Below are 13,808 nucleotides of genomic sequence, written 5' to 3' on the forward strand. Positions count from 1 at the left end.
CATTGTTTTGTTTTGAAAAATGGTGAAAAGGTTGAAATAACCACTTTTCGCGTACAATAATTCCGTGTAGCCAGCATGTAATCTCTATCAGAAGCTAGTAACGTACTCTACCCAGATTGCTTTAACAAGTCACCTCTGACTTCCCGCCAGCAAAAGCACTTTACCTTCCTTTCAAGTAAAAATCTCCTTCAGCCCCACTTCGTCCGCACCTCTACCCGGTTCACCCCCCCGGCTCACCGGTAAGGAACGCACCCATTCGCTGAGCACCAGAGGATTATGGGTATTGCAGTTCGCGTCACGCCGGCGTCACGTTTTGAATCCAGCATGGCAGCGAAACAGAAAAGGTTTGTCAGAAGTTTACTTATGCTAAACGGTGCATTAAACGGTTTATCTGTTGACTCCGAGTGTAATTTAAAGGTTAAGTGATTTCAAGGTAGTTGGGTTATTTAGGAGTTTATCAGAAAGAGCTTAATGTAGTTTGGTTATATTTTAGCCTTCCACGCTGTTAGCATATAGCGGTTATGCTAACACACTTCTTTTCATCTGATGGTCTTTACGACTGTTTTAACACATATTTGCTGCTAATCAACTAGTAGACATTCACACAATCCAACATTTTCACTGTCGCTTCACGCTGAATATCATGTTGTCCTCACAGGTGTGTCAGTTTCTGACTTCTGTTCACTAACTTTATCTACTGTAGAAAACTAGAAGATCTGAGTGTAGACGAGTTCCTGGTCTCAGGCTTCGAGTCTCCAGAGGAAGATGAATCCGAAGAAGAGACTCCGAAGCAGAAGAAAAAGAAAGATGCAGGTCCTACGACGTGAGTATTTTGCTGTGAAATAGTTTACCTTTAAAACCTCACCGTGACATTACAAACACACAATTCAGTGTTTCACTTGTGTTTATGCGATAAACCAACAAAAAGTAGTGCATAATTGAGCTGTAGTAGGAAAAGTATGTATGTTTTTAGTCATTATAAAGTCGGTAAAATGTTTTGTGCATTTTCTCTGATACCCCTCAATAAAATCCAGTACAGCCTTTAGTAAACACACTGTGTGTGTAATTTAATTTGAGGATTAATGCAGCTGTTCTGTGAAGGCTCCAGATGTTTGTTAGTGAACAAACAGCAACAAGAAGACCAAGGAGCACGACAGACAACACAGGGATAAAGTTGTAGAGGTATTTGAAGCAGGGTTAGGTTACAAAACAATATCCCAAGCTTCAAACTTCTCACAGAGCTCTGTTCAGTCCATCATCTAATAATGGAAAAAAGGATGGCACAACTTCTAAAACGACATAGCCATCCATCTAAACTCAACGAGAGCGTTATTCAGTGAAACATCTAAAAGGCCCACAATAACTGGAGGAACTGTGGAGATGCATAGCTTAGGAGAATCTGTTTACAGGAAAGTTAGTTCTGTGATCCAGAAGTATGTCCTCAATGATGGAAGGTTCACCTTTCCAGTTGGACAGCGGGCCTAAACATACAGCCAGAGCTGCAACAGAATGGTTTAGATCGAAGTAACTTTGTGAGTTAGAATGCCTCTGTCAAAGTCCAGATCTAAATCCAATTGATAATCCTTGGTAAGGCTTGAAAATCCGAGTTGACTAAGCTTTGGATGTTTTGCACATAAGAAAGGGCAGAAATTTTAGAACTAGATTTGCAAAGCTGGTAGAGATGACCCTTAAAAGACCTGCACTAAAACCTTGTTCTACGAGTACGTGCTCAGGGGGGCAAAAAGCAAATGCACACCTCCATTTTCAGATTTATAATTTGTAATGTATAATGTAATATAATGTATAATGTTGAAATGTATAATTTTCCTGCCCCTTCACAATTACGCTGTAATGTGTATTTGTCTGTCACAATAAATCCCAATAAAACACATTTAGGCTCATGGTTCTAATGTGACAAAGGATTCAAGGGATGTAAATACTTATGCAAGATGCTGCATATCACTGTTATGAACGCAGATTTGTTTTTGTGTCATGTTAGGAGTAGAAATGAAAAGAAGGGTAAAGCCTCTGAGCATAAGGAGCAGCTGTCCCGGTTAAAGAGCAAAGATCCAGAGTTCTACAAGTTCCTAGAAGACAACGACCAATCACTGCTCCATTTTGATGACACTGACAGCTCTGAGGAAGAGGATGAGAATAAGTACCACAAACTACCATCTGAACTGGAGGTAAGCCAGCCTCTGATTTGTGCGCGTCCGTAATGACTCGTGCGAAGTTATAGATGTTGAGACTGTCACGTTTTCAATGTAGGAAGCTACCTCTGATGAGGACGATGGTGAAGAAGCTTCCAAGAAGACCAAAAAGGCAGCAGAGTCAATCAAAGTCACAGACAAAATGATTGAAGGGTGGAGAGCTGCTTTGAAGAAAGAGCCCACTCCTCGTCTCTTCAGAGAGGTTACGCAGGCCTTTAAAGCTGCCGTTGCCACGACGAAGGGTGAAGGGGGCGGTCAGTGTCGCTACAAGGTGGCTGACAGTTCTGGTAGGTCCTGAACTTGTGAATGCAGCCTCAGAGGGACTTTAATCTGCATTAAACCTACTCAACATACTTAATCATTGGTTTCTGTTCACGATATTTCTATTCTGTACAATTTCACGTGGTAAGCTGTCTTAGCTTAATATATTAGAAAACACGAACCGTAACAGTAGTAAAGATGGCCGTTTTGCTGGTGAGTCGTGACAGCCCGAATCAGTGGGATTCCGTGCAGCTCTGAGGCAAAAAGCATTGCTCGAATGGACCAGAGTCTGATCATTTGTTTGTAAAACATCCTCTTTAGGAATAACATAGATACGTTACCTTTTGCATGCAAGTTTTCATGGGTACAGGTTTTCTTTAGCCTAATAAACACTGGGTCTTAAAAAACTTTAAGAGCAGAATTCAGTTCTGGTATATTTCTGCATATTTGGTATCATTTATTGATAGAACCTGGACTGTCAAAACAACAATCTATAATCAATGAATCTTATCAATACCTCCTGCTTTACCAATCTAGACGTCTGTCACACCAATCATCTGTGAGGAATAGATTTAATTTCTAAAGATTGTGTCAGATTTTAAATGGGCCTTTTTGTGAACATCTGTATGTATAGATCTTCAGAAATCTGCACACTAACTGTATGTTTTTGTGTTCTATTTTATTGAAGTGTTTTTGCTTTACTTAGCTTGTCCATGGTCCACAGATGCTTCCTACTACAAACATACAGGACCAGTTATTTGTTGAGGCCGAGGTTATTCTTGATGCAGAGCTCGGGGTTACTGGACAGTCAGGTCTGGATAAGGATGGGAATTTTGCATTTCCTAAATTTGTTCCATGATCCATCTTTAAGGAGAATATTTTCTCTTTTTGTAAAAAAAAACAAAAAACAAAACACTATCTTCACAATGAATCTATGTTAAAGGTCACATTCACATTAAGCCCTGAGTTTAAAGTTTAGTAAAAAGTGTTGGGTTATATGGACACATCATAGCTTTTTTATTAGATCATATAAATAAAACACAAGCACCTTTAATTAATAGTTACAGTTAATGCTTTGAGATGGATATTGTAGTGAGACCAACATTTAACCATGAAATTACACAAGTTGTGGCTCCAGTTTTTCAGAAATGTATTTTTATTTGCATCACATTTATTTATACAGATAACACGCTCCTTGATCATTTTGATGTAAAGTTGCACAAATATTTGCCTCCATACAGGATCTGAAGTTCCAACACTGAAATACCCATAATGCCCCAGTAGGTAGCAAAAAAAGTGTAATTATTAGTCCATGTATTACCAACATGAGAAGTCACAGAATAATATTTAGAGCATGGATAAAGCTATGGTGTGCTGAAGAGTCCCTGGAAATCTAGGAATGCACTGATCGTTTTTTTTCTAAAACATTTCTGTTTTCTTTCTGAGCTGCCAGTTCTCATTTTGGCTGATTCTGATGAAAGTTTTTTTTTTCTTTTCTGAGGACTACAACACACAAATAAAAGCATATGTCCCTAACCTTTCATATTTTTACAAAACCCATTAAATTGCATTGAAGTTGATGCGTTTATTGTTAGAGGTTTTAGCTTTGACGCATTTAATGAATAGAGGGAAGCAGATGACCTGGTACTCACTGTTTGATCTCTGGCAAATCTATGGATGCATCTTACCCAAAACTGTTTTTTTTTTTCTTTTGGTTTTTTTTGACACGTTGCCGTTTTCTCTCTCTAACCTTTTCAGCAAGCTTGAAGTTAAACGAGTCTCCAAAGGGCTGCAACACTGAACCGAAATATTCAGAAACCCTGAGAGATAAACATTTAGTTATCTGGTTCTGAACAGATACAGTCATATTCAATAAATCAGAATATTATTGAAAAGTTCACAACATTCACATAGTAAAACACATTATTTAGACTATTTACACACAGACTGATGTTTTAAAGCCTCCATTTCTGTTAGTTATAAGGATTTTCCACTTAAAGCAAATTAAAACAAGACATTCAAGATTAGAAGATAACATCAGACCAATTAAAAAAAAAACCTTTTAATGCAGAAATATGGGCTTAATTAAATGTATGTTGTTATTTTAGAAAGGTACTTTCAATCTGACAAAGGGAGTCTCATCGGAAATGCATATTCTAATTTATTGAATATGACTGTATTGTTTTGTTTTTAGTCAAATACACTAAAAGCATCAGTGCTTTTCAGTAATGCCGTAAATATCATTTTATTTTAAAGCTGAAATATTCTGGCAGTTTTTTTTCTTTTTGCATTAATAAAAAACATTTAATTATTTCTTGATGCATTTTGAAGAATACATTTTATTGGTCTCAAGTCTTGTTTTGTTAATGCAATGATAATATTAGATTTGACGCATCAAGTCTCAGTTTTTGCAAATATACGTAAAGTTTCCGTCTTTCATCCCCACAGTGTTCAACGCTTTGGTCCTGTTTTGTATCAGAGATATTCATATGACGCTGCAGAGGATGCTCAACCTCAAGTCCAACAAAGACCAGAAAAAGTATAAAGTCACCAAACCATCTGATCTCGCTTCCAGCTTTAGAAAGATTGTTTTGATCCTGGATTGATTCCTGTTTTGTTCTCAGATTGGTGCTTCCTTCATCCAGTCCAAAATGGCAGAGGAATCTGAACGACATCAAGGTGTATCTCGGCGGAGTAGTTCAGGTTTGTGTTTTGATGAATGCAGAGTAAAATAAAATAGTATCCCTCTAATAGTAGCTTTCCTTTTATGTTGCTCCATCCGTAGCTGTTATCCTGTCTGACAGAAACGACCGTCATCGCTGCCGTCCTGAAGCACGTCAACCAGCTCATACCGTTTTACCTGTGTCTGCCCAAACAGTGTCGGCATCTGCTGAAGGTTAGGCTTTAACCCCACAGGGTTACAGTGAAGAGAGGTTCATGGTGAGAGTCAACCTCTTGTTTTAACCTGCCATCTTTGCTCTACAGCAACTTCTAAAGCAGTGGAGCACAGGGGAGGAAACAAGTCGGGTTCTTGCTTTTCTTGCCCTCAACAAGATCTGCAGACACAAACAGGAAGCGTATCTTAATCTCATTTTAAAGGTGAGCAGCAGAAATTGACTCCTGCACTGCAAGCCTTGTTACACCACTAAAACCAAATGTCTTATTCTCTTGGTTGTTGGTTTCTTTCCTGTTTTGCAGCAAATGTACATTTCCTATGTGCAAAACTGCAAGTTCACATCTCCCAACGCACTCCCCATGATTAACTTCATGCAACGAACTCTGACAGAGATGTACGCCTTGGATACCCAGGCCACCTATCAACAGGCCTTCATCTACATCCGACAGCTGGCCATTCACCTCAGAAACGCCATGACCATGAAGAAAAAGGTTGGTTGGTTCGAGCCCCACGTTCCCACAGAAAGAAAGAATATTTAAAACATTGGTGGAATGCACCACATTTCTTTTCTAAGCGCCTGATTATTTTAGTGCCACAATCTTATGTCAAGAAACGAATTTATGTTCCCACTGATTCCCCGCTTATGGTTTTGTGACTGTTGGCATCTTAGAGGTACAGCTATGTCTATTAGTTGGTTTTAATAGCGTTTTGTCTTTTACTAAATACAATTTTCATTTCAGAACTGTCCCATGTTCTCTTTGTCTGGCATTAAAATCAGATTAATCTGAAACATTTAAGTGCGACAAGAAAGCAAAAACATGAGAAATTCATGAGGGGGAAAATACTTCTTCACAGCCCTGTATGAACAACAATAAAATCCTTTTCTTCCACTGGATAAATTGATACTATAACTGTCTTTAGTATCAATTTGTCCAGCCGTGGAAGAAAAAGGATTCTTTTTGATCCTATAAGTGTCTTTACAATGGGGCTGCACGGTGGTACAGTTGGTAGCACTGTTGCCTTGCAGGAAGAAGGTCCTGGGTTTGACTCCCGGACAGGGGTCTTTCTGCATGGAGTTTGCATGTTCTCCCCGTGCATGTGTGGGTTCTCACCAGCTTCCTCCCACAGTCCAAAGACAGATACGTTAATTGGTTTCTCTAAATTGCCCTTAGGTGTGTGCATGGTTGTTTGCGTGTTGCCCTGCAATGGACCACCTGTCCAGGATGTACCCCGCCTGTAGACTGCTGGCACCAGCTTCCCCGCAACCCACTATGGAAGAAGCAGTATAGAAAATGATGAAATGACTTTACAATGAAATGTTTATAGTAAAATAAGACTCAAAAACAACAGGATGTTACAGAATTGTTTCTGGATCCTGATCAGAGTTCCACAGTGTGTCTGAGAGAACAGCCGCTGTTACACAGCTCTGTCCTTGTTTTTACTAAAAAAAACAAAACAAATACACCTGACATTTTAAATTGTTTTCAGCATCAATGATTATTAATTAGCAAACCAACTAACTATGTTCATTATATCGAAAGTCAACTATTAGCTTAACTGTTAGATTTCCAAAGGATGTCCAGCTTTTCCTAATCTAGCCTTCCCATGAAAGATAGAGTTGGACTCTTTAAAAGAATAAAACAGAGTAACTTTGTTGTAATATGTTCAGCTTAGTAATCTGAGCTGAGGTCTGGCTCCTGTTTAAAAGTAGCAGGCTGAATGAACAACCTACAGGTCTTCATACAAAATAGTTTTCTTTTAAATAGCTTATCACACTTTTTGGTCTTCTTCTAATTTTAAGTCTTCTGCGCTCAGTAACAACTTTCACACCGAGGATTGTTGTCACTGCAGCCTTTAGGAATTTGTGTGTGGTCCATTCACTGATGGGGAAAATATTTTAAGTCTGAGAGGCTGATAACCCCCACCAGAGTACACCGAGTTTAAAAGCCAGGCGGTCACGGTCACCAGCATGTTTCTCAATGCACCTCTTAGGAATCGATTTATCTAACAGCAAATACAGCTACAGAAAGAAAGCATAAATCTACTCTGTCATACGTTTTCTGTCCAAGTGTGACATTGATTTTATTCTATTTTTTAAATTGTTTTTAGGAAACGTATCAGTCGGTGTATAACTGGCAGTTTATTCACTGTCTGTACCTGTGGTGTCGGGTGCTCAGCACCTTGTATCCCAGTGACGTTCTCCAACCACTCATCTATCCTCTCTGCCAAGTCATAATTGGCACCATCAAGTGAGTATTCAGCTTTATTATTATTCCACTCTACATGTTAGATAATCTAAAAAAAAAATGTTTATTGCAGAGGAATCACTTTACTCCTGTTTGAATATGTTAATTGGTGAATGTGTTAACAGCCAGACGTCTTTCATAACCCAGTACCTCTACTCTTGTGTCATTCTGTCTGAATAACTTTACTTTCAGTATTATTAGGAGTAATAGAATTGCAAAAACATTTGAAGAAGCAAACCAGCAAAAGTTTCATTCTTTAATTATGACATCATCTCAAATTAAATTAATATCTGATCTTCTAAAAAGCTGCAGTCAATCAACACAGAAATGCAACTAAGGGCATAATAGTACTCATAAAACATGGTTCAACATATCTATTTTGAGCTCCTGTTTCAGTCCAGGTTCTGCTGTACTAAGTTTTAGATAAGACAATATAATGGATGAGCTGATTAACAGGTAAGAATCTCTACAAAAACATACAGTGGCTTATTAAAGTATTCATACGCCTTGAAGATTTCCACATATTGTCACATTACAACCACTAACATAAATATATTTTTTGGAATTATATGTGAAAGACCAACACAAAGTGGTACACAGTTGTGAAGTGGAAAGAAAATTATACATGATTTCTTTTTTTTCTTTTTTTTACAAAAGAGAACTGAAGATAGCGTTGTGCAAAAGTATTCAGCCCCCCTGAGTCAATACTTTGTGGAACTACCTTTTGCTGCAATCCCAGCTGCAAGTCTTTTAGGGTGTGTCTCTACCAGCTTTGCATCTAGTGACTAAAATTTTTGCCCATTCTTCTTTGCAAAACAGCTCAATCTCAGTCAGATTAGATGGAGAGCGTTTGTGAACAGCAGTTTTCAGATCTCGCCACAGATTCTCGATTGGGTTCAGGTCTGGACTTTGACTGGGCCATTCCAACACATGAATAAGTTTTGTTTTAAACCATTCCATTGTAGCCCTGACTTTATGTTTAGGGTTGTTGTCCTGCTGGAAAGTGAAACTCTGACCCAGTCTCAGGTCTTTGCAGACTTCAACAGGTTTTCTTCCAAGATTTTCCTGTATTTGGCTCCATCCATCTTCTCATCAACTCTGACCACCTTCCCTGTCCCTGCTGAAGAGAAGCAACCCCAGAGCATGATGCTGCCACCACCATATTTGACAGTGGGGATGATGTGTTCAGTGTGGTGTGTAGTGTTAGTTCTCAGCCACACAGCACGGCCTTAAAGTTCAATTTTGGTCTCGTCTGACCTCCTATGGACTTCTTATGGTTTTCTTTTAACAATGGCTTCCTTCTTGCCACTCTTCCATAAAGACCACGTTTGAGCAGTGCACGACTAATGCACTGCTCAAAAAAATAAAGGGAACACTCAAATAACACATCCTAGATCTGAATGAATGAAATATTCTCATTTAATACTTTGTTCTGTACAAAGTTGAATGTGTTGACAACAAAATCACACAAAAATCATCAATGGAAATCAAATTTATGAACCAATGGAGGCCTGGATTTGGAGTCACACACTAAATTAAAGTGGAAAAACACACTACAGGCTGATTTAACTTTGATGTAATGTCCTTAAAACAAGTCAAAATGAGGCTCAGTATTGTGTGTGGCCTCCACGTGCCTCTATGACCTCCCTACAACGCCTGGACATGCTCCTGATGAGACGGCAGATGGTCTCCTGAGAGATCTCCTCCCAGACCTGGACTAAAGCATCCACCAACTCCTGGACAGTCTGTGGTGCAACGTGACGTTGGTGGATGGAGTGAGACATGATGTCCCAGATGTGCTCAATCGGATACAAGTCTGGGGAACGGGCGGGCCAGTCCATAGCTTCAATGTCTTCATCTTGCAGGAACTGCTGACACACTCCAGCCACATGAGGTCTAGCATTGTCCTGCATTAGGAGGAACCCAGGGCCAACCGCACCAGCATATGGTCTCACAAGGGGTCTGAAGATCTCATCTCAGTACCTAATGGCAGTCAGGCTACCTCTGGTGAGCTCATGGAGGGCCATGCAGCCCTCCAAAGAAATACCACCCTACACCATTACTGACCCACTGCTAAACCGGTTATGCTGAAGGATGTTGCAGGCAGCAGATCACTCTCCACGGTGTCTCCAGACTCTGTCACGTCTGTCACATGTGCTCAGTGTGAACCTGCTTTCATCTGTGAAGAGCACAGGGCGCCAGTGGCGAATTTGCCAATCCTGGTGTTCTCTGGCAAATGCCAAGCGTCCTGCAGGTGTTGGGCTGTGAGCACAACCCCTATTTGTGAACGTCGGGCCCTCATACCATCCTCATGGAGTCGGTTTCTAACCGTTTGTGCAGACACATGCACATTTGTGGCCTGCTGGAGGTCATTTTGCAGGGCTCTGGCAGTGCTCCTCCTGTTCCTCCTTGCACAAAGGCGGAGGTAGCGGTCCTGCTGCTGGGTTGTTGCCCTCCTACGGCCTCCTCCACATCTCCTGGTGTACTGGCCTGTCTCCTGGTAGCGCCTCCAGGCTCTGGACACTACGCTGACAGACACAGCAAACCTTCTTGCCACAGCTCGCATTGATGTGCCATCCTGGATGAGCTGCACTACCTGAGCCACTTGTGTGGGTTGTAGAGTCCGTCTTCATGCTACCACGAGTGTGAAAGCACCACCAACATTCAAAAGTGACCAAAACATCAGCCAGAAAGCATAGGTACTGAGAAGTGGTCTGTGATTTCACAGAAGTTTGATTTACTTGGAGTTATAATGTGTTGTTTAAGTGTTCCCTTTATTTTTTTGAGCAGTGTAGTTGTCCTGTGGACAGATTCCCCCACCTGAGCTGTGTATCTCTACAGTTCATCCAGAGTCACCATGGGCCCCTTGGCTTCATCTCTGATCAGTGCTCTCCTAGTTCGGCCTGTAAGTTTAGGTGGACGGACTTGTCTTGGCAAGATTATCATTTCTGGATGATGGATTGTACAGTGCTCCGTGAGACGTTCAAAGCTCGGGAAATCTTTTTATAGCCTAAGCCTGCTCTAAACTTCTCCACATATTTATCCCTGACCTGTCTGGTATGTTCCTTGGACTTCATGATGCTGTTCGCTCTCCAGTATTATTTAACCAACCCCTGAGGCCGTCACAGTGCAAGAGTATTTCTACTAAGATTAGATTACACACAGGTGGACACTATTTAGTCATTAGCAATCATCACGCAACTTCTGAAGGCAATTGGTTGCACTTAAGGTAAAGGGGTATGAATACTTTTACCAGCCACCGTATGCTGATAAAATAAACCACACTTGTATGTGAGGAGGCTTTAAGATAGTAGAGTTTGTCTTCTTGCAACTTCACTTTAACACTGAAAACATTTCAAAAGATGTTCATCCAGTTTGAACTGAAGCACTGCCTTTACATGTCTAGAAAAAAGCTGCATTAAAACAGAAAGGTTTAGTTCCTGTTATGGAAATGATCTACTAAAATCGACAAGGATTGTGTTTCTTAAGGTTTTTGTGCTTTAACCTCATGTAAAATAAAATGCAATATGTAACCAAGTAGGTTTCTCCAGTATGAAAATACTTAATAAAAACAGTTTTAAAACATCACTCATCTGGAGTGCTTGCTGGAAGCAAATTGGTCCTGTTTGTCTTAATTACAAGCCATTACTGGATTGTTTTGTTGTGGACAGCTTTAGATGGCATCTTCATCTGCACATTTTCTGCAGACCCCTTGCAATGCAACAAATTACATTTATATGCCCTCTTGGATGAGAGATGATGGTCTGTGAGAGATTATTCAATAAAACATATTTCCTCCATTTGCATACAATGCTGGATACCGACTGTTATTTTTAACACAGTCGTGTTGGACTGTAAACAGCTTTTTTTAGGGTCTGCCTTTTATCAATGTTTCACACAGTTTAGTTTTGGCCCAGGGCTCTCTCCTGCTGGAGCATAGGTTCAATGACAAATGGAAAATTGGAAATTCAAACTCCTACCACTGGAAGAAAATAGGAGAATAAACAAGAGAAAAGGTACTCATTTGAAAACTTCCCACGAGGTATATTAATGCAACATGATTAGAACTTGAAAACAAATGAACAATGGAGATGAGACAGCTGGATAAATCTTTCAGGGTCTTTTCAGGTCAAGTTGTTTATTTTATGTTTCACAGCTCTAACAGCAATAAGGATCATCACCCTAAAGTTTGAATCGGTTATTAAATATTTAACCGTTATGTTGGTGAAGCCATTCTTTTGCTACATATTTCCCTAACAGCAGGTGGCGACACTGACCGTTGTTTCTTCTTCCAGACTGGTGCCGACATCCAGATATTACCCTCTAAGGATGCACTGCTGCAGAGCCCTCACCTTGCTTTCTAGCAGCACCAACATTTTTGTGCCTGTTCTGCCTTTCCTTGTTGAGGTAAGCCCCAATCCAGACATCAGAGGTTCAGTGAAAATGTTACCAGCAGAGTGAACCTAGGTTTTTACTATCAGAACTCAAAGCAATAAATACCTCAGATGGTGTAAATGATCTTGAACAAACAATAGTGCGTTGGTTGCCTTTGTCTCAAATGGAAACGGTGAAAAGGTAGATGTGATGAAATGTTCCGTCGGTGGTTTGCTGTGGAAAAACATCAGTGACATCTGAAGTGCATCTTGGTCTCAACGGCTACAACCAAAGGAGCTCAGGAGGAAACATGTCGAGGAGCAGAGCTGTGCTTGAGGCACCTTCTGTTATCAGACCAATCAGGGGTCACCAACCGACAGCTTCTTCTCTGGGTCAGGTGTTAATCACGTGCTCGTGTGTCTTGCTTCTGAAAGTTTGCAAAGTGTTTGCACAGGCAGCGAGTCTGTTTTGTGGTTTTTCTGGATAGGAGCAACATGCTGCCGACAGCAACAGGCTCGGCCCACCAGGGAGTGGTCACTTCTGGCTCTACGTTTGTGTGTATCCAGCAGTTTGACCGAAGCGACAGAGGCACGGTTGTGGTTTACACTCTGGTCTTAACGCGCTGTGCAGACCACATCCTTCTTTGCCTATGGCCCAATTCCTCCCCTCCAACGCACTCTCAAAGCCCCCTCCCCCTAACCCCCAGCAGCAAGCTGTGTTTATTTGTGACGCACAACACTTCCTGTTTTTTTTCTCCCTCACTGTTCCCTTCTTGTTAAAGGTGTGCTGCTGGTGTTTTAATTAGAGCAGCAGAAGCACCCCCCTTTCCTCTAGTGTGCCTGTGTGTGTTCTCGTATCTTCGAGGGGGGTGTGATTTGGAACTTCCTGCTTCTGTAGGTGTGTGTTTGTGTGTGTATATGTGTACAATCGCACCAGGGTTGGCCCATGCCTTCCCACTTCCCCCTGGCTCCCCAGCAGACCGCAGACCGCCACCACATCCTATGTTTGTACAGACTGCACCGGCCAGGAGCGTTGCACTGCTGCACACACAGAGAGAGTTAACGACCACGTGCACACACACACACACACACACACACACACACACACACAGGGAGTCAGAAACAGCTTGTCAAAAAAAACTGAATTTTACTTGCACACTGTGGGCAGATGTCAAAATTAAAGCTCATAGACAAATAATCAGCTTCCATGTGTTTTCACAAACTAAGAAAAATTCGTCGTCTCTGCAGGACTGGATCTTATTTCCTGTTTTCTTTGAGGTCTGACCTGCAATTAATAATTTTGACCACCTCTTATTTTCTTTTTCTTTGAAGACTGTAACACGTTAAGAAGAAAAATGGGCTGCAGGTCCTTTTGACTAACATTTTAGGGTTGAATCCAGCATAAAAGTGAAAGAATGAAAAGATAGTCCCCATTTATGCATAAAGGCATATAGTAATAAAATAAATATTAAATAAATAGTACATATGATGTTACTATATGTTACTGTCTTAAAACAGTATAATTGTTTTAAGGCAGTCAAAGTATTTCCAATGAAATCATAATGAACCAGAATCAGCTTTATTCTTAAAGTTTGTGCACACAAAGGATTTGACTTTGGTTCTACTTTGCTCTCAGTAAAGAAATTTGGAATATAAATATAAAAAAAGGGAAATAAAATAAATGTTTGTAAATATAAAGTGCTTTTACAAAAAAGAAAGACGTGGTTGAAAGGTGCAAATATACATTGTATCGAAGTACAGTCTCTGCTGGGCTCCTTACTAGCATTGTCTTTGTGTGAGGACCATCTCAGGTCCCAAGAAA

General features: G+C 40.6%; 1 protein-coding gene across 1 annotated transcript in view; it reads left to right on the plus strand.

Moving 5' to 3' along the window:
• Positions 1–194: 194 nt before the first annotated feature.
• noc2l (NOC2-like nucleolar associated transcriptional repressor) overlaps positions 195–13,808 on the plus strand; it is a 29,531-nt gene continuing 15,917 nt past the window's right edge. Inside the window, exons 1-11 of the mRNA XM_047362897.1 lie at positions 195–344; positions 704–823; positions 2,000–2,186; positions 2,269–2,497; positions 4,920–5,010; positions 5,096–5,174; positions 5,257–5,367; positions 5,457–5,570; positions 5,670–5,858; positions 7,477–7,616; positions 11,909–12,020. Of these exons, the coding sequence (XP_047218853.1) occupies positions 277–344; positions 704–823; positions 2,000–2,186; positions 2,269–2,497; positions 4,920–5,010; positions 5,096–5,174; positions 5,257–5,367; positions 5,457–5,570; positions 5,670–5,858; positions 7,477–7,616; positions 11,909–12,020 (1,440 nt within the window). The 5' untranslated portion in view covers positions 195–276. The remainder of the gene's footprint in view (positions 345–703; positions 824–1,999; positions 2,187–2,268; positions 2,498–4,919; positions 5,011–5,095; positions 5,175–5,256; positions 5,368–5,456; positions 5,571–5,669; positions 5,859–7,476; positions 7,617–11,908; positions 12,021–13,808) is intronic.

The sequence above is a fragment of the Girardinichthys multiradiatus genome, chromosome 1 (genome assembly GCF_021462225.1).
Source record: "Girardinichthys multiradiatus isolate DD_20200921_A chromosome 1, DD_fGirMul_XY1, whole genome shotgun sequence".
Classification (NCBI taxonomy): domain Eukaryota; kingdom Metazoa; phylum Chordata; class Actinopteri; order Cyprinodontiformes; family Goodeidae; genus Girardinichthys; species Girardinichthys multiradiatus.